The 23101-nt window shown below is 36.9% G+C and overlaps 1 protein-coding gene across 1 annotated transcript in view; it reads right to left on the bottom strand.

The window, feature by feature from the left end:
* Positions 1-23101, bottom strand: part of FAF1 (Fas associated factor 1) — a 154081-nt gene that overhangs the window by 91294 nt on the left and 39686 nt on the right. The window contains exons 6-8 of the mRNA XM_002192970.7: positions 21366-21457; positions 20935-21023; positions 12705-12810 (exon numbers count right to left, since the gene is read on the bottom strand). Coding sequence (XP_002193006.3) covers positions 12705-12810; positions 20935-21023; positions 21366-21457 — 287 coding nt within the window. The remainder of the gene's footprint in view (positions 1-12704; positions 12811-20934; positions 21024-21365; positions 21458-23101) is intronic.

Here is a 23101-nt window from a genome sequence, read left to right as displayed (position 1 = left end):
TGTAAATCCTAAGAATGTGTAATATTTTAACTATGACAATTAACACCAGCAATAAAAGTTTAGTTTATAGAAAAATTTCCATTACATATTCACATAATAGTGAAAATTCAGTCTCTGAAATATTAATGTGCACTATACAGGCACACAAGAGCAGCTTTCAAGTATAATTCAACACACAAGCATTCAGCAAAAAAAGTATAAAAAAAGCAATACTTTAAAAGTTTCTCACTTACAGTATGTTATTTTGTATTGCATTGTAAGGATAAAACAGTATTTAGGAAAGTTAGGCCAGATATTGGTAGTGCATTTAAACAAGTAGAAATGAAGAAATTCTTAAGCTGTTTTCATTAAAACCTGCAAAATTCAATAAAACAGAAGATGAAAGGAATAAATGAGAAAGTAGTACAAAAGAAAACATGTATGTGAGTTACCAAAAAATTAAAGAAACAGAAGGAAAAAAAAAACTTAAAAAGAAGATGAAAAAAGTAAGAGAAAAATACACTGCTTACTAAACAAGCAAAAGGACCTATAGAGTTAAAAATTCAGTTGGGTGACTGTCAGATTTTGTAAGTCATATCTGAATGATCCCAGATTTGACCTAAAAACTGACACAAGGCAAAAGACACAAAACAAGAACTGAAATTGATTTTCAGTTCTCATCTGATACCAGTGTCGTGAGACAACAGATGCTTATTTCAGACTATGCTAAAATTACCCTCTACTTCAAACAGTTTGCAGTTAGGCTGCAGAATAAACATTTCATCTCTAAGTTTTATTGTTCCACACTTCAAACTGATCACAAGAAAGAAAATTAACAAAACACAATGCTAATGGAGTTCTCTAAGGGGAAAACTGTTTCTTTTTGAGTATTTAAAATGTTGTCTTACTGCTCATGGTGATTCTTTGCATGGCTACTCTGCAGTGAGTTGAAAACACCCAGTATATGCACCTTCCACTCCATCTTTCATTTATTTGTTCCTATAAAGAAGAATTCTACCACCTCTGTCTACAAAATTATTTTTTAAATGACACTGTTTCTGCTACAATGGAGGCTTCCCAGTGCTGCAGGATTTGAAAACACTGATTTGCACCAAGGGACTGAAGTAGATCCAGCCCCTGTAAAATGGAATTGCACTTCAAACACACACTCCTAATCTTAAGCCTCCCACCTGTCCAACTTACTGCACACTTCAGCTTGGAGGATGAAACAGTCTGAGCAGGCAAACCAATTAGTATCAAGAGCAAAGTAAAAGAGAACATGCACAATTCTGAGATTTTAATTAATAAGAAACATTCAATCCACAGGACCAGCTAGAAATGGACACTGTTAAAATGAAAAAATAGATAAATATCAGAGATCTTTTTCCATAAACAGGTTTTCTCTGCAGACCTCTTACTGCACTGTCCTCTGCACTAATGCAGCCACAGCTGTGAACTGCAACTTGGTCTGTGGGAAGATTTAAGGAAGAGTTTCATCTCGGTCTATTGCTCCTAGCTCATCAAAACCTAAATTTTCAGCTCACCCCAAACCTCACAGAATGATCTAGAGAATTTACATATTTTCCACTGGCCTCACAAGAGCCATCCTTGCAAAATTAACGTGGACCTGCCTGACTTTGCTGTTTGCCTCCAGTTTACCTTCACTGTATTGCTTTGTACTACCAAAAAAAGTGTCCTTTTCCACTCTTCTGTTGGTGCTTTTTGCTTGCCTTAGTCCTGGCCTAGGCTGCCCTGTGGTCAGAGCTCTCAGCTGCAGTCTGGTCTTTTCTCTGCCAGCCCAAGGTCAATGCAAAGAATAAAAAAGAGCCAAGACCTTTTAAGCAGAATGGGTGAAAGAGACTGTTAGTTATAGGTGAAATTGTCAACACACAAAACCCTCTGCAGATTAATCCAAGCACTTCTTACACTCCCCACATTTGAATTATTCAAGAATAAGTCCTTCTTGCCTTAAAAGAGGAACTTTGTGAGCAAGTGCAAACAGAAGTTTATGCAAGACTCAGAGGACACAAACACAGCTCACAATATTTCTTAAATGAGAGTCACTGTGTTACAGTTGCTGAGTTCAGTAAAAGTTAGCTTGTCATCCAAAATGAGTGAAATAAGACCAATATAAAACCTTTCTGTTTCTCCTAAAAGAAATTGCAGCGATATCTGGGGTACCCCAACGTTGTGAAAATAACTGAAATTAAGTCAGTCCTTGGGTTGTTGGTGTTAGAGTAAGGTATGCACAGCTCTGCCATGTGATACCACACAGACTTACTGCTATTTTATTAGCACACATTTGTAAGAAGATCTCTCTTTCTTATATAGAAATTGTAGAAAAATAAGAAAAACCGCTTCTTCTTTCTATTCCTATTTCCCTTGTTTTTCTTTAATTGGTTATTTGTTTCCAATATTGTGAAGATTCTCAGCTAGTTTATACTTCCAAATTACATCATAATTTCCAAGAGACCTACTGGGCATTAGACATACCAGATAACAGCTACTAGACAGAATCACCTTCCTGGGGACAAAGGAGTGGTGAGATTAAGGTCTTGGTACACCAAATCTCTGTTGTTTATGTCTCCCTCCCCACTTTTCTGCACTTCCCATTAATCAGAGTTTGACAAAAAAAATTCTGCCTTTTAACCAAACCTAAGCCTTTTTCTTTTTAACCTAATGCAGTAAGAAGTGATTCGTAAACACATTCCTGGTTATTCATAAAGTTCTAGTTCCCTAAATATGATAAGAACAAACAACATAATAAAGCAACAATAAAAAGTCTTAGGTCACAGCTCAATCCCCTTTCCAGGCAGCACCCACCCCAAAGTTCTTTTCCTCATCTTTTCCACATAACCAGGCCCTGCTCTGGATGGCATTTTCCTGACACTGCTGGTTGTCCTACTTTACTACCTGTTGCTTTGGTTTTTAAATAATTTTACGAGTTAAACAATATTTTAGATAACAGTAGCAACAGGAATCTCAGTGTGATTTTGTTTGGGGCAGTCATACACGTGTGGTTTTGGGGTGAGAAACCAGCTGGTTTGGGTCACTCATGGTCTGAGGAGAAGCACATCAAGCCAGAAACCACTGAAGCCAATAGTTTAATCCACATAAAAATGGCAACACTGGACATACATGCTGGGTCTTGTGGGGTTTTTTGTTTGGTTGATTGTTTTCCTAGTGTGGATATCAAAACATTGCCTACTTAAACCAATTCTACTCAGCTCAAAAGAAGCAGAAAAATTATCAATTGATTTTTTTTTTTGTTCCCAAGCTCTGCTGATCTTGAGAAACAGAAGAGGGCACTGAACAAAGAGCTCCCCTCCTTCTTCCTGTGTACAGGAGCAAGTTCTACAGAATTGGGAATTAATCTTTGGTCAGAAGATTGATGATCTGATAAAAAATGGGCACATTTCATACAAGAAGACACTTATGGTGTGCTCTTGTCCTGTGAACATTGTCAGCTGCTCCTCTTCTGGAAGATCTGTTTTTCCTTTCCATTCTTTTTAAGCCTTGCTTGTCCTTATGGCTTTGTCTAGCTGTGTTTTAATTAGTTTGCCTCCGCCATACCCGGAGGAAGCTGAACTTGAGAAACATCTGTAGCCTATTTTTATTTATTTCTATGTCCCCACAACAGTGGATGCAGTCTCAAACAATCTCTTGTGCCATCCCTCCTGTGATGCTCCTCTAGTTGGAAACTGGGCAATTTGATTTGTCTATATATTAAATATGGATATTTACACTCCAAGTTTGTATCATTTCCTCTGTCCACCATCATCCCTGTGTAACTTCCTGCATCTCTGCTGTCAAAACAAGGTAAGAGTAAGTTCACTTTGGTCTGCTAATCTAGGCAGGGAAAAATAAAAGTAGATTTGAGGCTTGGTACAAACCCAAAAATTGTGATCAAACTATATAGTTAGTAAATTGTTTGTCTAAATCTTTCATGTGTGATGAAAGATTATTATCATAATTCATTAGCAAATTACAGACTTTGTAATGCACGCAGTCACAAATTTGGCTTTGTATCAATCAGTTGAGACCAGCTGGGTAGAAATTAACACAACTCTGGGATACATAAAATGAAGTGCTCTTTCATTTTCAATTCGCTGGAAACTTTGAAGGAAAGAAATAGAAGCCCTTTCAAAAATGTCAATTTTCCCTGCTTTTTGTAAATCATTCCATTTCACTGTAGAGATACAGAGATACAAATAAACATACATGGGATGTATGTAACCGAATACCACAGAAACTGCTCCATCAAAATAAATTAAAAGTATATGAGAAGCAGTGCAGTAAAAAAAAAAATCCTTTCATTATTTCTGTGACAGTCATACACATTAGTGATCACCAGAATTATTAAACAAACACAAAAGCTAATAGCCAAGCTACTCACAAGATACAATATTGTCAAAATTCCTGCTCTGAGCTTTCCCAGTCTGCCAAATGACCTTGTAGAAAAATGCTTGTTTTCATTATGTCTCCTTTGCCTAAGCTACAAGGCTGTGTATGGTGACAGCTGCATTTGGGAGCAACTTAAAACAAATTTTATCTTAGTGGCACCTAATCCAGAGACTGGTACAAGCAGCATGGAAAAGTCAGTGTCAAAATTAAACAATGAAGGCTTTTCTAGGAACAGATGCTTTTTCCCTGCAGCTGTAAAAACCTTAAAACAATCCTATGCCCCACTGTCTGGTCACGCAACTACCACAAAGCAAGGCATAAATTTTGCCACTTATTGCAAATATTTGCTGAGAGCTGCTATAACCCTTTTTAAAAACAGTAACAGGGATTTCTTGTGGGTGATTATGAGGCCATTTTATCCTTTAAATGAGTGCAAGGCTCTCCAATTTATGCCCACAATTCCTGGTACAAAACCAAAAGGAGAACTTTTCAAATTCATGTTTTACACAGATATAACTGAAAAATCCTAAGAAACAGGTTTACTACAGAGATGTAGTACCCGTGTCTCTAAAATGTTATGGATGGGACAAACATTATTAATTCACAGTTGGAACAGCAACTGAGTGTTTTCTTTGCACAGTAATTACAAAGCAATGTAGTGCAGCACCATCATTACACTGCTGCTTCAGGATACTTTTGACCATTTTGGTGTTGTAACTCCACAATCACTACTTTAAATATCCTTATCACCACAACTATCCAAAAAATTACCTCTTTCTATTCAGTGAATGCAGTGATAAACTTCAAGGTGAAATATTAGCTCTTAGGAAACAACTTCTGTAACTTAATGAATATAAGTAAATCCTCAATTCCCAATTAAGTGAGCAATTTACAATGTCAAGCATGTAGTTACGCTCCATATGAACTGATGGGGATTTTAGATTAGCTTCTGTTGTGTATTTAAAAGTGATAGCACCAACATGATTTACATAAGTAAAATATTTTCAAATATTTTCTCACCAAGCAAGCACTCAAAAATTGTGAAGTGTTTCCTTTCTTACCCAAGTTAAAAAAAAAAATCAACTTTTCCTGCACAACAGTTCATTAGCACCTCACTATTTATAAGTATAATTGGGTTGTTTGATGAGAAAACATGAGAGAACAGTGTGCCTACTATAATTTGCACAAATACAAATTTCATTGTTTGAAAACAAATCAGCAATTCAACGAATGTGTTTTTTTTAATATAAGTGTATATCATGCAATAATAGAAGTGATCATATTATAGTTAACACAGGATAGAAAGGTTAAACCATGTTCTAAACCACTTTAATTTACAAGCTGTAAATTAATTTTTTTTAATTGCAAAAAAAAATGCTAACTTGAATTTTTCATTTGTTATTCAACTAAATATAATTCACACAGATAACAGCACTGTGCTATTTAGCTACAGAGTGCTGCTTTCCCACTCTAAATAGCACAAGAGCTGAGGACAGAGCTGCTTAATATGTTCATAAAGCTGCTTAGGTTTTCTTGTCATTTCATGCTAACACCTTTTTAATAGCTAGCATTATGACAGAAGCCTTGCATAAAAATTCACCAACCCGAAAGTAAAACACAGCAAATATTCAAAATCAGAATAGCAAGCGAAGGTTTTAATTGCAGTTTTTTAAAAATTCAAGGTTTTAAATTAGGTCTTGATCCCCAAAATCCTTAGCATCCTTAAATTACACGAGCAAAGCCATTCAATTCAACATGATTACTTCTAAAATAAGGACAACTCACATGACTGAGCATTTACAGAGCCAAACCCATAACCAAAATTATAACAATGACTCCTCATTATTTTCAAATTCAAATAAATTGATCCTTATCCTTTGAGAGTTTCTCTCCAACCCAACTTACACTTAGGGATGGAGGGGAATAGAGACAGAGGAGAGAAAGGAAGAAGAGATATAAACACACACACTCTAAACTAAGTGCTGACAAACTGAACGTTAACAGATGTGTGACTTCTAATTAGTTATAATAATCTGTGCTATTGGAACCTGCCTCCCCTTCCCTTGCAAATCAAACAGCCTCCTTTGGAGTTTTAAACTCTCTGGGTGCTTCTAAATTTATGCAAGGGAAAAAACCTTGCTTTCAGCAAATTTTAGATAAACTACAGTGATAACTTTATGAAAGGAAAATATTAAATTATAATTATCCTAAACAGACACAGTCTTGTGAAACTAACCCTACATTCATATGAAAATACAAAGCATTGACTATAATGAATTTGATTCATCCTTGGACACAAAGCTTTACCACAGTAAACTCAGTCAACTGTTGCTCTTGCTTTTATATTCATAGTACTTAAATAGCGCACTTTAAAACAAAAAAAACTCCAATTGGCTTTTCATACATCCACCCTCCCCAAAAATAACGCACTTGAAAAACCCAAATGATATGAAAAGGCTTCAAGGCCTCTTTTCTCCTTTTCACAGCACTTTTTTTTTATTTCTGTTTGCAGTAATCTGCCTTTCACTTTCTCATTGCTACAGAACAAACGAGGAGGCTCAGCACTTTGAAAAGGGGGCTCAATGTGTAATGGGTCCACTAGAATTAATTTAGTTGCACCAAATCCATTGAGCAGTGAGGTTTTTTTCTCTTCTCAAATCATTTTGAGTCGGATGCAGCCCCCAGCCTTTGTAATTCTAGTAAAGCACTTAAAGTGCACAGTAGGTGTTCATCAGGACCATCTGGTCAAAAGCAAAACAAGCTGCTGATTTTGCCTTTGAATAGAATGAAGCAAGTGTGAATTAGTCTCTTCAATTAGCACTATTACAACCTGTCAAGTGCATATTGTAAAACAGGATTATTACAGTATTGGTCACCAGTGCAATTATTTACTCTCTGCCTTTTCTTGCATATAAAAATGTCCATGTTTACTAGTTTTTAATAACTGAAGATCGTTTCTTTAATGATATGCACGTCCAAACCCACCAAAATCAAATTACAGGTTATGAAACATATTCTGTCAGGAATATATTAGGTTTCATAATTAAGTGAGAAGTAGTGCCCTTTCTTTATCTCTTATTGCTGTTTCTGTTGCAGAAAAAGAAAAGTAGTTATACATATTTTTCAATGGGATATCTTGGAAATAGATCTCTTCAGTCAGGTATTAAGACATTTAAAATGCCTAATAAAGTTATCACTGTTGAACAGGTACCTAAAAGGTATTTCCTCTTTATTTCCCAAGGAACTTCATCGAATTCCCAACACATAACCACTTACAAAAAGTTTATCAGGATTTCTTTCAGGTTCTAAAATACATTTTACCTTTGGAAAGTGCTGGTTTTCTGTAATACAAAGGCAAAAAACAAACCAAGAAGTTGATTTAGCTTTTTAAAAATAGATTTTTCTCTCCCTGCTGAAAAAGTCAAAGCCTGGATTGCTAGCACATCCTCATTTACCATTGCAGAACACTGAGGCTATCACAGTGATGTTTAAATTATGTATAATGCTGTTACAACTTGCTATAAATTGAGTATAATTTTAAGATGACAGATTTCTTTAAAAAGCAAACTGAATGTTCACATTTCACAGAAACATACAGCTCTCGAGCACAATGAATATAGCAATGTATTTTAATAGCTTCTCTGATACTAGGAGAATTTGAACAATAGAACATTTGTGCACTTCCTATTAAATCCAAAAAGTGCTAGTTGCTGATTTTTACTACAACAGTAGTTTTCAACAATTTTAAAGCAAGTACAAAATGTCAAAACACAAAATAACTGTTTCTGAAATTATTAATATATTTACCATGTTTGGGTACATCTATTTCTGGTAAATGTGGTTTAATTGTAATTACTTAGCTACAACATTTAAAAGAGTAACATTATTTATACAGGCATTTCATGTCTCCATGTCAGTGTTAGTTTGAATGCTCTCACTCAACAACAACTGTCTTGAAAATATTTTTTTCAGAACCAAAAAACAGATCTGAAAAATATACCAGACCTTCAGCCAGACTATTTTTCTGCCTGCTGCAGGTAATTTCTCAGCTTACCTATATTTATGTATTACATTTATTTAGGCCTTTTATATGAGGCTTCTGCCTGCATGCTCATAATGGTGATTTTGCATCTTGTTTAACATCCATCCACTCACGGAAAAAAAAGTTTAAAGAAATCCATCACAAAGGATTTGATTAGGGTCTGTCAACACAGAATTTACAGTTTATCTCAGCCCAGGCAGTTGTGTGCACGAATAGTTCCTCCTCCTGCCTGGAGGGCTATTGGATACATTGCTTTCCATATTCACCATATTGCTTTCCATATTCCACCTCAGCCAGTGAGTCTGTGGGGAGCAGAGAACAAATATATTACCTAGCACAGGTGACAGGGATGCTGAGCAGGCAGCCCCTGCTTAAATTATTGGCTAAAGGAGTGGAATAAAAAGCAGAGGCAGCTATGCAGAGGCAGCCAGTATTTAAAAACCCATCTTCTCTGCATTGTTTGCACAGATTTTATGTTTTACTAAGAATTCTAGTTCCCAGTACTTGCTTTACATAGTATTCTCAACTGGAATTTCCAGCAGTTACAAAATAAGATCACAAATCTGTGAGGGGACTGAGGGTTCTGCATATTTATCCACCCTTTAGCAGCCACAGCTTGTGTACACTGGATATTTTTGCAATTCTGCACGAAGGAATCACAAAAAGGCTTCAAAATCTGTATCAAAAGAGTAAAATAGACAAATGTAAAGTCCTTGTTTTCAATGGAGCAATCCAGTTTGTTAAATATGTTTGATTTTTTTTTCTCTGTGTCACTGATTAAAACAAAAAGTGTAGAGCACATTATTGTGACTCAAGCCCATTAAGTTTTTCACAAATTAGTTTGTCTGCTCCAGGATCAGAACACAAACTTGCTTTTAACACTTTAAAATATTCCCCTTTCTGAAAAAGGCTTTCCTTCATTTCTGTCAAACAATAAAACTACAACTTGCAAAAATGAAAAATAGTAGAAATGTTCATTTCTAAATGAGAACAAGTTGGATAGATAGAAAAGAAATTATCTTTATGTGGCAATGCCTTGTAATAATTTAGGACAGAGCTTCTCAAACCTGAAGTTAAAAAAATCTTTCCAATTTCAAACAGCCTCTATAAATTATTGTAGCAGAATAAAGAACAAGTCTTCAGAAGAAAACTCCTTTTAGCCTTGTATTAGGAGTTCAATTTGTCAAATTGCCTTTATTTAGCCGTCTAACACACTGGAAATGTATTCATTAACAGTCTCCTAACTGGCACAAAACCTACCAATTTCCAATTTAAAATGCAGATCATGGAAAAAAGTAACCATGATATTTCCCAGAACAGTATCTGCCCAGAATTAATTTAATAGTGCAATTTTATGAGAACAAATGGATGGCAGAAACCTGTGACACAGATTAACTTGCAATTTAGACCATCATGTTGTTATTAACTTTCCAAGTTAACTACTCCCCTGCCCAACTCAAAAAAAAAAAATGTAAATCGAATATACAGAATTATTTTACAAGTTCCATTTATTTTATTTTATTTCCAAAGATTCTGTATAAGTTCAGGATCACAAAACAATATAACTGAATGTAACATATTTTTTAAGATGAGAAAACAGATCTTAATACGTAAAGAGTTAGCTATTTTGATAAAGAATGTTAAAAAATAAAACAAAGGTGTTTTCAAGTGCCCTCCAAAATGCCACAATTAAAGTGATATGCAATCAGTTTTGGAAGCAGACATGAGCACTACGGGATCAGGCTTCTCTCAGATAATTTTTTGTCACATGGTTTCCCCTTAAACACTGCAATTTCTTTGAAAAAACAATTCATCTAAATATCATTCACTATTAAACATGCATCCTAAACAATAAAAAAACAGAGAACTGCAGCAGTGGTAGTTTAGGAAAGCACAGTTGTGAGCTCACTAGATTTTGCATTTAATGCACTGCAAAACATTTCTGCCTTCTGAAAGGGTGGTGGGGTTGAGTTTTTGGTGCGAGTCTGGGGGGTTTTTGAGACCCCTGGAAAAAATATCTATCCCTTAAAATTCACAATACTAATAACAACAACACACTGCACCAGTAGCCCTTGAGAGACAGTTGCACCAACTGTGGCAAGAAGTAGAACATTTCTAGAATCTTAAATATTTCTTTTAATAATTGATGTAGTAATTTTGAATCTTTCTGCATAGGAGATGGCGTGTGAGTAGATTGCATTAACACTGCTTAAACATTTCAACTTGTCAGTATGGCCAAGTCGATTTCTGAAATATTTGCTGTATTTTGCCATCGAAACAGTAATAAAGGTAGAATAAATATATGCCACTGCTTTATAATCACTGAACATTAATGAATATTTTATGTCTTTTTAAATCTCCCTGTTTAATTTAAAAGGGTGAAATTAAGTCTCCTCCCTGCAATATGCCAATTATCTGTAAATCAAACAATAACTTGGCCATTATAGTCCTTTTTGTTAATATACCAGAAGCTAATTTGAAAACACTGAGCAGCATTTTTAGGTAATAATTGAATAGTCCTTCCTGCCCTCTTGTGGTTGGCAACTGCATCACTGAGCTTCTCCACCGTTACAAAAATACACCAGGAGGAAAGTAAACTATTAATTTGTTAAAGTGTGAACAAGAGAATGAAGAGGGAAAAAAATCTAACAGTCCCTGGAGAGGACAGAGACAAAGGAGATGAGGAATGATACCACCGATTCCTCCAAGCCACAAGGACTGCCTAGATTTGTTACAATGATTACTCTAAAAGAAAAAAAAAATAAATTAAGAAGCCATTAGGGAGTTAACATTCAAAACAGTGCTTGTTTTCTATAATTAGACAAATGTTCAGCAACCCTTTTACCTCAGCAAAATCCCCAGGGATTTCCAGGAGCCTTTGCACAGACAGACATGTTCACCTGTTCAGCATCAGCTGCACAACCAGGGCCATTTTAGCCCCTTCACAATTTTATACACTCTATTGGGTGTGACACTCAGATACAAGAAAGGCAAGGAAATGTTTTGTGCTCCTTCTGGTTACGTGGTAATAGGGTTTTTATTTTGGTTGTTTAAGGGGAAAATAATAATTAAATTTTACATTATGTTGATTTCATATGGCAACCTGATGACCATAACCTGCCATTACCAGCGAATAAGAAAACTCCAGTGCATGGAAAGGCAGCCTGGATCCCCCTGTCACAGCTTTCTGGTTCCTTTAAGCCAGGTAAGACCCATCAGTAAAGAAGTATTACCACGAAAAGCAAAACAGAACTTACTGTAGTAGATCTAAACATAAGAAATAGAAAACAAGCTTTCACATGGGAGAATTTAGATCTTAAGAATAACAGGATTCACAAGGAAAACAGTTAGTGATCATTTTTCATTGTTGTATGAGATACTACTCCCATAGCTAATGTTACAGAACTTAAATTAATTCTGTCTACCATGTCAGCACGTGACACGAGAAACTTCAATAAAATCTGTTCAACCCTAAAAGACTGAGAGAAGAGTCAGACCAATAATAGCAAACATACATTTAATTTTAAAAGCAAACATTTAATCTTAATATTTTGTAATGTGAATTCTGAAGATTCACATTTCTAGGTTGTTTGTTAAGTTTCTAGAAGGCAGTGGGTCATATGGAAAATAACAGCCACAACATGTGGCATGAGATACACCGTGGAGCACTAGACAACAATCTTTGGGCTTGGAAAGGAGTTTCAAAAATATGCAAGGGACTGCTTATTCTGAATTCAGAGAGTCCAGAGTCACATCAGAGATATTTGTTCCTTTAGGACTTAATTCTGCCGAAGTTCTCTCCAATATCACCCCTTGCTGGCCGTTCCACAGAACGGCAGCAACGTCCATTACACACAAAACCATTTGGCAACCAGGCCAGTAAGAATTACAGCACTCCACCAGCAACCAGCACAGTGGTCGAGGTGCCTACAAAATGGAGATGGAGCTGGTTAAAAGAATGGAAGACAGAGGGAGCTTCAAGGCATTTCAAGTAAAATGAAATTTGAAAAGCTCAATAAATTGTGTATACACAACTGTTTGTGTATTTTGCTACTACAGTACAAAAAGAAACATCCTTTCTGTATCATTTAATAGAACACCTTTTTCTAATTGAATTCTTTAATCAAATTACAGCAAATCTTGATGATCCAGTTGATTAAAATAAAAAAGACTAATAAAATACAGGAATATCCATCAAGACTATGCAAACCCCTTTTAAGAGAGCTGGCATTAGCTATAATGAGCTACATTTATTCTTGAGCTGTGAAGCAGCACTCACCTCCTGAATGGTACTGCTTCCTGAGAAGTTGAGGTTGTACTCCCGCTGGACTTCTCGATGGGTGACAATCAGCATGAAGTTTTGATTTAATGACTCCTGCAGGGCCCTGAAATGGTTGAAAGAAAAACAGGAAAATCAGGGATAAGCATGTTATAGCTTGTTTTACAGTTAGATGCAGAAACCCCAGGGTACCCTAAACTCTACATGGACAAGTCCAGGCACAACATTATCATCTCTCTTTTCACTCTTAAATGCAAGGAAGCATGCTGAGAATGACCAAAGGCCATTCCTGAACTCCCTCCTTAATAAGGTGACTGCAGCCTTTAAAGCTCATCTAATGTTAAGTATTTTCAAAATGGAGAGAGTCCCATTATCTTCACAAACATCGGGTGTATTTAGCACTCCTAATGCCATTAATAACAGGCTTGTCAGCATATTGATGGCCAGCCCAAATATCAAGCTATGGTGCACATTAAGAACTGATGGTAAATAGAACAAGGCAAAGCATGCTCTTGCTTCTCAAGGGTTACCTGAAGTAGAAACCAAATGGAAATTATTCTGCTTAGATTCATTTAAAGATACATAAACCCAGCTAATTAGAACTGGAAAAGTAACCACAGTAGAATTTCTCGTGTGGGTATTGAACATTTAGAAAATTTAGTTCTGCTCACATTGTTTTAAATGTACATTCTCAGAGGTTTTAATAAAAATAAAAATAAATAAAAATTAAATTAAAAAAAAAATCTTAAGATACAGTTTAAACAGACCAACCATATCTTCATGTTGTTATAAACTTGGGTTTTTTTTTCTGATTTTCCTGGTGGTAAAACATCTGGATATTAAGAAGGCATCCTGATTGCTTAACTAGGTACAAAATAATGCAGCTATCTATTTTTCAAAGCAGAAGGCAGAACTTCTGTTACAGACATGGCAATTATGGCTGTGTGCAATCTTACACATGCTACAAAACTGCAGCAACACTGTACCACAGCTTGGGTTTCTAAACAATATTTATGCAGACTTGACTTGTTCAGTGGCATATGAAATTTAATTGGGCCTATTAAATTATTTTTTTTTTCTTATCACATACACTTAAAAGAATGACAGACTGTTTTTCTTTGCTTCACATCTTCACTATCCTGTGACACTTCCACATGCCATTCCTCTTAGCACTAAAGGACAAATTCTGAATGCAGATCAACAGAACTGTATCTTACGATACAAGAAGATAAGAAAGACTCCTACATCATTTCAGACCTGATTTGTTAGTTTTAATTCCTTCAGGAATTACTGATCTGCTGTTTTGCTGCTCAAATAGAAGGAACTCATACAATACTTACTGGATGCTTCAGCAAGAGTTACACAGCTTGTTTGAACATCTTAGGAAAATTCACCTTACAAGAATATCTTCACTCAGAAACCTAATTTGGCTCCAGACACATCTCAATAATCACATACTACAAAACAAAATCATGAAGTGCTATTTCTTGTCTTTTATGGTTTTCCAATATGGAAAATAAATATAACTCATTGCCAATGCTAAATATGATCATGAGCATGAGAGATGCTACAAATGTAACTGGAGACATCGATGATCAACATGTAGTTTTCTGCACTTTCACAAGATTTTTGACAAAAGGCATAACAGTTTTTTAACTACTTAACAGTTCTTCAAAAGAGGGGAAAAAAATAAAAATAAGAGTCCTGAAAAGTTGCATGTCTATTTTCACAAGTAATTCTAATTTGATTGTTAGCAAGTTTCGCATCCCCATAACCATATTTTCTATTGGCAAATGTTCAGTAGCAACTAAAATATCCTGCTGTGCGTTTTCAGATTCTGATTTTTTATTTGTTTTCAGCAAATACTGAAGGCAAATGACATATTTAATTGCTCTGAAAACATTAATTACTGCATATGTGGATGGCTCTGGATTCCATACACTCACACAAGGTTCTGTTATAGCTAATTTTGACTCTATCTGAAAATCTGTAGATGCTAACTGATAACATGACTCATGTTTTCATTCTGTAATTGATGTAAACATAGAATAAACAGGCCAGTCTGATCAAACCCTCAGTCTCTCCAGTTATGCATGATCCACACACTTCAGTACAACTCAAAATACAGCTTGCTAATAAAAAGCATCCGCTCATAGGAAAAGTTTTCCACTTGTGAGAGCAGGAAGTATTTTGGAAAGGGAAAAAAATACTCTTCAAACAAATTTAAATTAAGTGCCTAAAAATTAAAAGCTTTAATTTTTGAACTAACAATTTTGACACCTCTACTTTTGGGATTTCTAAGCAACACAAGCTGAATGTTGTTAACAAGCAAATTCTCGGTACATATTCATTGACAAACAGAGTGAAAAAAGAGGCTGAAAATTAAGTTGGCTAAAAAAATTGAGGAAAAACTAGGTTTGAAAGTGTTAGCAAATGCAGTGCATGGTTAATTGTTCACTTTTTCTTCAGAAAAATAACAAACCAAGGAACATTACTTCTGTTTACAGAAATGTGCTGGTCACCTGCTCCAGTCCTTGGAGCTCCTACATAAAAATCTCCCATGGCCTGACAGCTGTAAAGCTTGGACAGTGTCCACAAGAAAGTCACAGGGAGGAGGAACTGATGGCACATCTGATTGATGGCACATCTGATGGGTCACTGATGCCAGCACTGGTGCCACCCTTCTGTGTGGGATGGGGCTGATGTGAACACAGAGCCAGCGATGTCTGTCCCTCCCATAATCCAAGGGGGATGCAGATTACCTCAAATCACTTAGGCCAAAATTCATCTTGCCCAAAAATGGTATTGGAGCCATTAAGGTAATGATAAATTTTACAGGGTGGAAGTTTTTATAGGAAACTTCTCACTGACAGTAAGATAAAGCCTATTTCCATTTCTCTTCGGGTCCACATAAGTAAATTGAGAAGACTGACTCTGAATACAAGGCACATCTCTAAAATTTTGGCCTCTGCGTTTGCAGCTGTTTAATATTCCTACAAATGTTATAGTTCACTACAATTTTCCAAATAAAATAGCTATATTAAAAGGGGAAAAAAAATCAGGGTCAAACTGTAGGTCCCATTAAAGAAAAGACAGATTATTTTCCTTCTTCTTCTTTGTTGCCACCAGTGCTAAGAGAATACAATTAATCTGAGAATTAATTAGTGGGAAAAGAAAACTAAATTCTGGAAAGAGGACTAAAGTAGGCCACTCTTGCTAGAACCTTTTTTCCCTACTGCAAACCCCAGCTTTGAAAAGCATTTGCTGTTAGGTGATATACACCAGTACAATCTTTTTACCTCAGCTGAATGATTCTGCACTTGCTGTGCAGCACAATAGTCAAAGGAATCTGTATTTTTGGGCACCAATCCTCCAACTGAGGTACCCTGCCTGCACCCAAAAAAGAAGTTCAAGAACAGACAAAAGAAAACAGATCAGAGCACAGTCATTGCTCTGACCAGTTCTAGCAAGATACTTGGACATAAAAACCAGACTGATTCTATCTGCTGTTAAGTGATGGCATTAATGCTCTGATTTTTTTATATGATACTTTGCTTTTTGACAGCATTTTTGTTTAAAATTTTACTAGTATTTTAGAATTTGACACCGTAAGTAAATCCTTAATCAATGATATGTAAATGCTCCTTTTCATTCCAGTTTTTATGAAATATACTCAGTTTTTCCCACTACGCAATATCTTTCTCAGTCACAGAGATTTCCCTCAAAACATCTGATTTTATATAAACAGGTATGACACAAGGTAATTAACATTTCCATTTTAAACTTACAGATTTATATAAGCTCATGTCAACAGAAGTCCAAATTTACTGTAATTACAGATTATTTACATTAAAACAAAATAAGAAATCAGTATGTAAATGTAATGTTTGTTGTAGCTAATGCAGCAGGAGGTGGTAGATTAGGTTCAAACAGCAATCAGTTAGCAAATCTGGCTAACATGTAAATGAGCAGAAGCCCTTTTGTTTACATTCTATTGCATTTTAAACTTCAGGATTTTTAAACTGTCTCATGAACAGATGGGAAAATAAAACATTAATCTTACCATTCTTATGGAAGCTTTTAAAGTAACTACAGCAAGGCACTGCTCCTGTCCAGTTAAACAGACAGGACTAATAATTGGAGCTGCAGGTTACATCGTTCTTAATTAACACTCTGCTACAGTTGATAACGTACAACAAGACACCACATCACCACCAGTGCTCTGCAATCATCTAAAGCAGAGGCATTCAGCAATATATGGACCTATTGCTTGAAGAAAGGGATCTGTGGTTTTTTTCTTTTCCACAAAGATGATTAGACTTGTTTAACAGGTTACAATTACTTAGAAAAATTCCATTATTTCTAATAATCTCCATGGTATGCACTTGGGTTTTTCATACTTTTCAACTTTCCAGTGATTCATCAAGTATAATAAAATATCTTTGATTTTCAGCTATTTAGCAAAAAAAGTATAAAATACATTATATCCATTATAATGACAGCAGCAACAAAAAATGATAAAAAGCATCTCCCAGAACACACAGGATAGAAAGGACAGACGATCTGGATGACCCAGTTCCATGGCCAGACTCCCATGCTCACACTTTTCATGCTTCCTCTTGCATCCTCCTAAACCTATTTCCTCAACAGAGTATTGTCAGCCTTCAAGAAGCAGCCAAGGCAACAAAGGGAAGGAATTGCACGCGGAGCAAGGGATTAATCTAATCTGACAAAGATGGTGCAAGGGATCTACCCCCATGGACGTTGAATGATGGACATTCTTTGGCATCTTTCCTTTCAAGGGAAATCGTGTTCTTCTCCACCCATCTGGTAACTTTTGAACCTAGTCACTGGTTTTAAGGAGGTCTCATACTGTTAGAAAGGTCTCAAATACCAGGTATAAATCGGCAGCCAGGAGGAGGAAGGGGTCCCAAATTACCACCCACCTCAGTAAAAGGCTACAATAAAAGCAAAGTATTTTTTATACTCATCCAGGTGACCCCTGGCCAGTGATCTCAGAACTACCCACAGGACACGATTTCTCCTTTCCTTTGATACTACCTGACTGTGAGTTGGAGAACAGATGCAGGGCAGGCTGATATTCTGTGCAAGGGGAAAAATATTACACAGATGCTACAAAATATACAACAACAGGAGCCAGCACCAGAGGTAGGTGAGATGCTGGGAAGCATAGAAGGAGAAGGTTGATTTACCACAGCTGCTGGGATGAGGCATGAATTCACTAGAAATTAGATTTCAGTATGTCCACAGCTCACAGAATACATGGTTATTGTTCTGGATATCATGCATGGATAAGTGTGGCTTTGCCAGCTGAAATTGTGGAAGCAGGGTGGAACCGTACAGGCGATAGTTGACATTTAAATTTTATCTTTCCACCTCAATTTGCAGCAGTAATTCCCTGGGTTTCTAGTACCTATAAAAGCTTTAGGTAGGCCACTGATGAAGAAAGATACCCCAGAAGATTTTTGTTTACTTAAAAGGCAGGATCACTTTGCCATTACATTTAGATGGTGGTTTTCAGTCAGTTCTGGGTTAAGCCCATTCAGTCTGTCACAATAAACTTCAATGCCTTCATATCAACATGTTGGAATAGGATGTTTCAGACACTGTTCTGCCTCACTATAAAGAACAGACAAAAACTGGAGCTTACAGAGCTGAGGCCAGACTGTTCCTTTTAAGAAGGGCATGTAGATAAAATATCACATACTGGAATCTCAGGCTTTTCAAATATCACTTTCTGGAGATATTCAAATCACGACTATTTATCTCTAGTTCAAAACAGAAGGCATTTGAAGAAAACAACAGATGAACTCCCAGAGCAAGAGGCAAAGTTCCTCAACATCCATTAATAATAGATGTGAGCATGACGCTTTTAAAAATTGTGGGTAACAAACTAATCTGAATAATACCTGACCTAACAGTAGGCAGTAAACAGTGTAACTGGGTTTGGTACATTGCTTCAATTAGATGTGTTTTGATCTGCATTGATGCTTTAATTGGAGGCAAGCCTCCCCTTTCATCTAGAATTTATGACTTCAGGAAGATGATCTAGCCTTCAAATTATCCGTGTTTAAATAGCCACTAATTAGTCACCATTTGCTGTCCCAAAGCTACCAACTTTTATCTTAAAAATATCCAGAACTAATCTCCACTATGAAACAAATATAAACTATAAAAGGTAACAACTACTTTGATTTTATTATCAAGTGAACTTCTTTAAAGCCATTAATCCAATAAAAAAGGCAAAGAACTGTTTTTAAACAGTTTGTTGTTATATACTTTACTGCAGTTGCAAGAAACAACTCTCTCCAGACTCCAGTTTTCTCTCCAGAATTATAACATTCAAAATACAATATACAGCAATACCTGGCTAAAAAATTTTGAAATTGGAAATGAAACAATTAGCAGCTGTAGCGTCTTTTTACTGTTCTTCAATAGCTGCTAAGGTACAATGGCTTATTGTCCTCACACACAAATACAGCTCCTGTTTGCACATACAGTTCATGCACACCACCCTCTGTTCAAGTGCCACTCTTCCCTCTCTTAATGCTCTTTTTCTTATAACTATTATTTTTATAATTCATATCAGCATTCTTAATTCTTCCACAGACTACATGCTACTGTGCACAAGTACCTTTTAGTAATATACAAAGTACTTTCCATCCTTATTAAGGCAACTACAAATTTCTACTGACTCTCAAAGAATTCCTCCCACCAGCAATAGAACTGGCACTTGCAGAATATTCTCCTATCACCTACAAGGGCAGAAAGCCAACTCGCTCCTCAGACAAGCTGAAATCCACGCTTTTTGCCCGATTCCAAGGCACCGGCGTGGAGCAGCTCCTTTGGCAGGCTCGATTCCCGCGCACCCTCTAGCGGCTCCCGAGGAAAATTCCCCATTTCCTGGCAAACAGCACATAGCGGGAAAGGGAAGGACATGGAAGAAAACAAACCGAACGAATGGCTAATTGCTTTAAAAGAGTATTTTCCATACAACACCGATTCATTTTCAAACCTTTCAAACCCCCTGACAGCAGAAGGAGGCCTGGGGCAGCGGCCGGACCGGGGGAGCCGGGTAGGCCTAGGCGGCCGGGAAGGCTCCTGGATTTTACCGGGAGCAGGGCAGGATCAGGGCAGGAGCAGGGCAGGGACTGTCCCCGGGGCTGCCGAGGCCACATCTCGCTGCTGTGCCCAGCTCGGGGCCCCTCAGCTCTGGGAGGACACGGAGGAAAGTCCTGGGAGCGGTGACTGAGGGAGCCCGGGGCGCCCAGGCAGAGAAACCCTTCAGCTCTGGGGGCACCTCCTCACTCCCCAAACCCCACAAAAATAGGAGGGGACCTGTCTCCACTGCCACGTCCCAGGTGGAAGGATGAAGGAAACAGCATTAAATTGCACCACAGCACGTTCAGATTAGGTATGAGAAGAATATCTTTCCCTGAAAGAGTGGTTAAGCACTGGATTAAGTTGCCCAGGGACGTGGTGGAGTCAGGAGGTGTTCGAGATGTCTGGATGTGGCACCTGGGATATGTCTCAGAGGTGATTATGCTGGGTTGAACTAGATAATCTGAAGGTCTCTTCGAGCTTTGATGATTCTGTGATTCTGTGACATATAAACACTCACTGCTTACTTCTTGAGTGTTCAAATAAGTAATAAAATATATTCTTCTTAATTCAAGGAAATTCATTCTTAATGAACAATTAATTTATAGTAATTAATTATTCGTCCCATCTACATATTATAAAATACAAGATAAAATAATGTAATTAACATTTCATAAAGAAAATTCTGAACAGACACAAATGATTTATACACATTTATAAGATACATTAAATGGACCAACATAAAGCAGCAACGTATGCAAGGCCAGCTCTTGTTCCTCCAGGGACTAGATTTCTGTTAAAGTCATCACATCTGAGAGTGTAAAATTCTATATATACCTAAGAGGTTCATACACCCCACCAAAGTTCTAAAAACCTCAACAAGTTTCTTTTCAATGAGATGATGAGTTAATTCATCCCAACAGTCACTAGTGCAGTGAAAACACTTCGTATTTACTGACTGCAGATTCCTACAAATACACACATGGCTTCATTAAAAAAACAAAAACAAAAACAAAACCACAAAAAAAAAAAAAACAAAGAACAACAAAAAAAAAACAACCAAAAAAAACCAAACCATACAAATAGAATTTATGGCCAAAAGACTTACCCAGAATGACTTGAAGAAGGAGGAGGCAGGTCAGGTGTTAGAACATAAAGACTATTATTTTTTGGCAAGTGTAGACTTTTTAAAACAGTCTGAGGGGAGAAAAATCATTATAAATATAAGACATTCACCAATTCTGACTTTTTAAAAAATTATAGCTATGTATTTACAATATCAGCAAATATTTTGTTTTGAGATACACTTCTTGTTACATCAAAACATCATTTTTGTAGGTGGGCCACATTATATACAAACCAAACAAAACTGATTTGTCCTGATTTTATTTTGCAATGTTTTAGATTAAGAGCTCTTTGTGTGCCACCCAAGGCATCTGACACTGTTTGAAACTAACAATTCTTGCATTGTAATCCCCACCCACAGATGCTCAGTTTGAAATTGAGTTCAGTTAACTGAAAACACAGTTGAAAACTTACACTATCATCTACATCTCCAGTCTTCCACCCTTTTAACAGCATTTTAGATGCAGGAATCTGAAGTTCATTTTCTAGTATATGTTTGATATCTCCTAGAGAGAAAAACAAAGGAAATATATAAAATAAACACATTTACTGCTTTATTTCAAACAGTAGTGAGTAGTACTTAAAAAATAAGAGCAAGGAAACATTCACTCTGAGAAGAATTTTCAGTCTAGTTACCCTTGCAACATACCCTTCAAACAGTAAAGGACAAATGAAGCTTAAAAAATAATCACAAAGCATGAATGATTGGAGAATCACAAAGGATTTGATAATTTCGACGTATCTGTTGGTAACTCTATATTCCATATTTATTAGACACACAGATAGCTGTGTGCTATCTAGAGCACCAGGTTTTGCCAGCAACAGAGGGTGCATATTTCTGATACCAAATTTCATTAGCTTTAGTCCAGACCTAAGGAACTAGAATGTTCATACAACTGACTGCTCTGACAGCTTTTCCAATGCTTTGTACATTTTGATGCTCTCCTGCCCCTGTAGTTATCACAGTCATAAAGTAACTCAGGCTGGAAGGTACCTCTGGAGTTCATGTGACCCAAGCCTAACTCAAAGGTCTAATTAAACCAGTTTAGTCAATGACTTGTCCAACTGGCTCTTGAACATGTGAGGATGGAAGTTTGACAACTTTTCTGGCCAACCAGTTTCAGTACCTCAACACCCTCACAAAAAAAAAAAAAAACCACAAACAAACAAACAAAAAAAACCAAACAAAAACTTTTATTTAATGTGAATTGTTGATGTGTCTATTGCCTTCCATTCTCATGCACTTCCAGGACAAGTCTGGCTCCATCTTCTCCATGTCCTCCAGCAGGCAGCTGCAGACAGAGGTCAGGTCTGGACAAATCCCCTTCTCTGTGCTTCTCCTCCTGTTAGCCCAGAGCTCCAGAGCCCTGACCAGACTTACTGAAGGATGTCATCATCTTCTTCTGGTGAGCACCTCAAAACCCCACCCAGTGCTCCAGATGCAGTCTGGCAAGTGCTGAATAGAGGGAAATAATGATTTCCTGGGATCCACTGGTTACAGTCTCACCAACAAAGCCTGGGACGTGGCAGGTCTTCTTCACTGCAAGAGTTCATTGCTGCAGCGCTCAGGATCCCTTTGATGAAATTGTCTTCTAGCCCATCAGCCTTCAACCAGGTATTAGGTGGGGATAACATGGAGTTATCCTATGCCAGATACAGGACTTCAACTTTATTTTCTTGGAACTTCAGGAGGCTCTGTCAGCCCATTTCTTCAGACTGTCCAGGACCCACTAAACAGCAGCCCTGCCCTCCAGAATATCTGCTCAGAATACCTTCTCTGAGCAGATTAAGATTTATTTTGATCAGTTTTTTTATCCAGTTTTTATCTCAACACTATTACTAGGAAAATACAACAGCAGGCCTTACTAAATACACATCCAAGGCCTTACTAAAGCCACAGTGACATTGTCTCCCCCTGTCAACTGAGCCAGTCATCAAATTGTAAAAGGCAAATAATGCTGACTGATTAGGTACAATTCGCCTTTAGTAAATTCATGATGGCTGTTCCAAATCCCCTTCTTTTCTTTCCTGTGCTCAAAAAGTGCTTCCAGAAAGATTTACTCCATAATCTTCCCACAGACAAAGCTCAGCAATCACCACTGAACACAGGTTCACATTTGCCTTAGCCTTTCTTCTCATGCAGAGGTACT

The sequence above is a fragment of the Taeniopygia guttata genome, chromosome 8 (genome assembly GCF_048771995.1).
Source record: "Taeniopygia guttata chromosome 8, bTaeGut7.mat, whole genome shotgun sequence".
NCBI classification, from domain to species: Eukaryota; Metazoa; Chordata; class Aves; order Passeriformes; family Estrildidae; genus Taeniopygia; species Taeniopygia guttata.
Note: the sequence above shows the minus strand (reverse complement) of the source record. Positions and strands in the feature narration are given on the sequence as shown.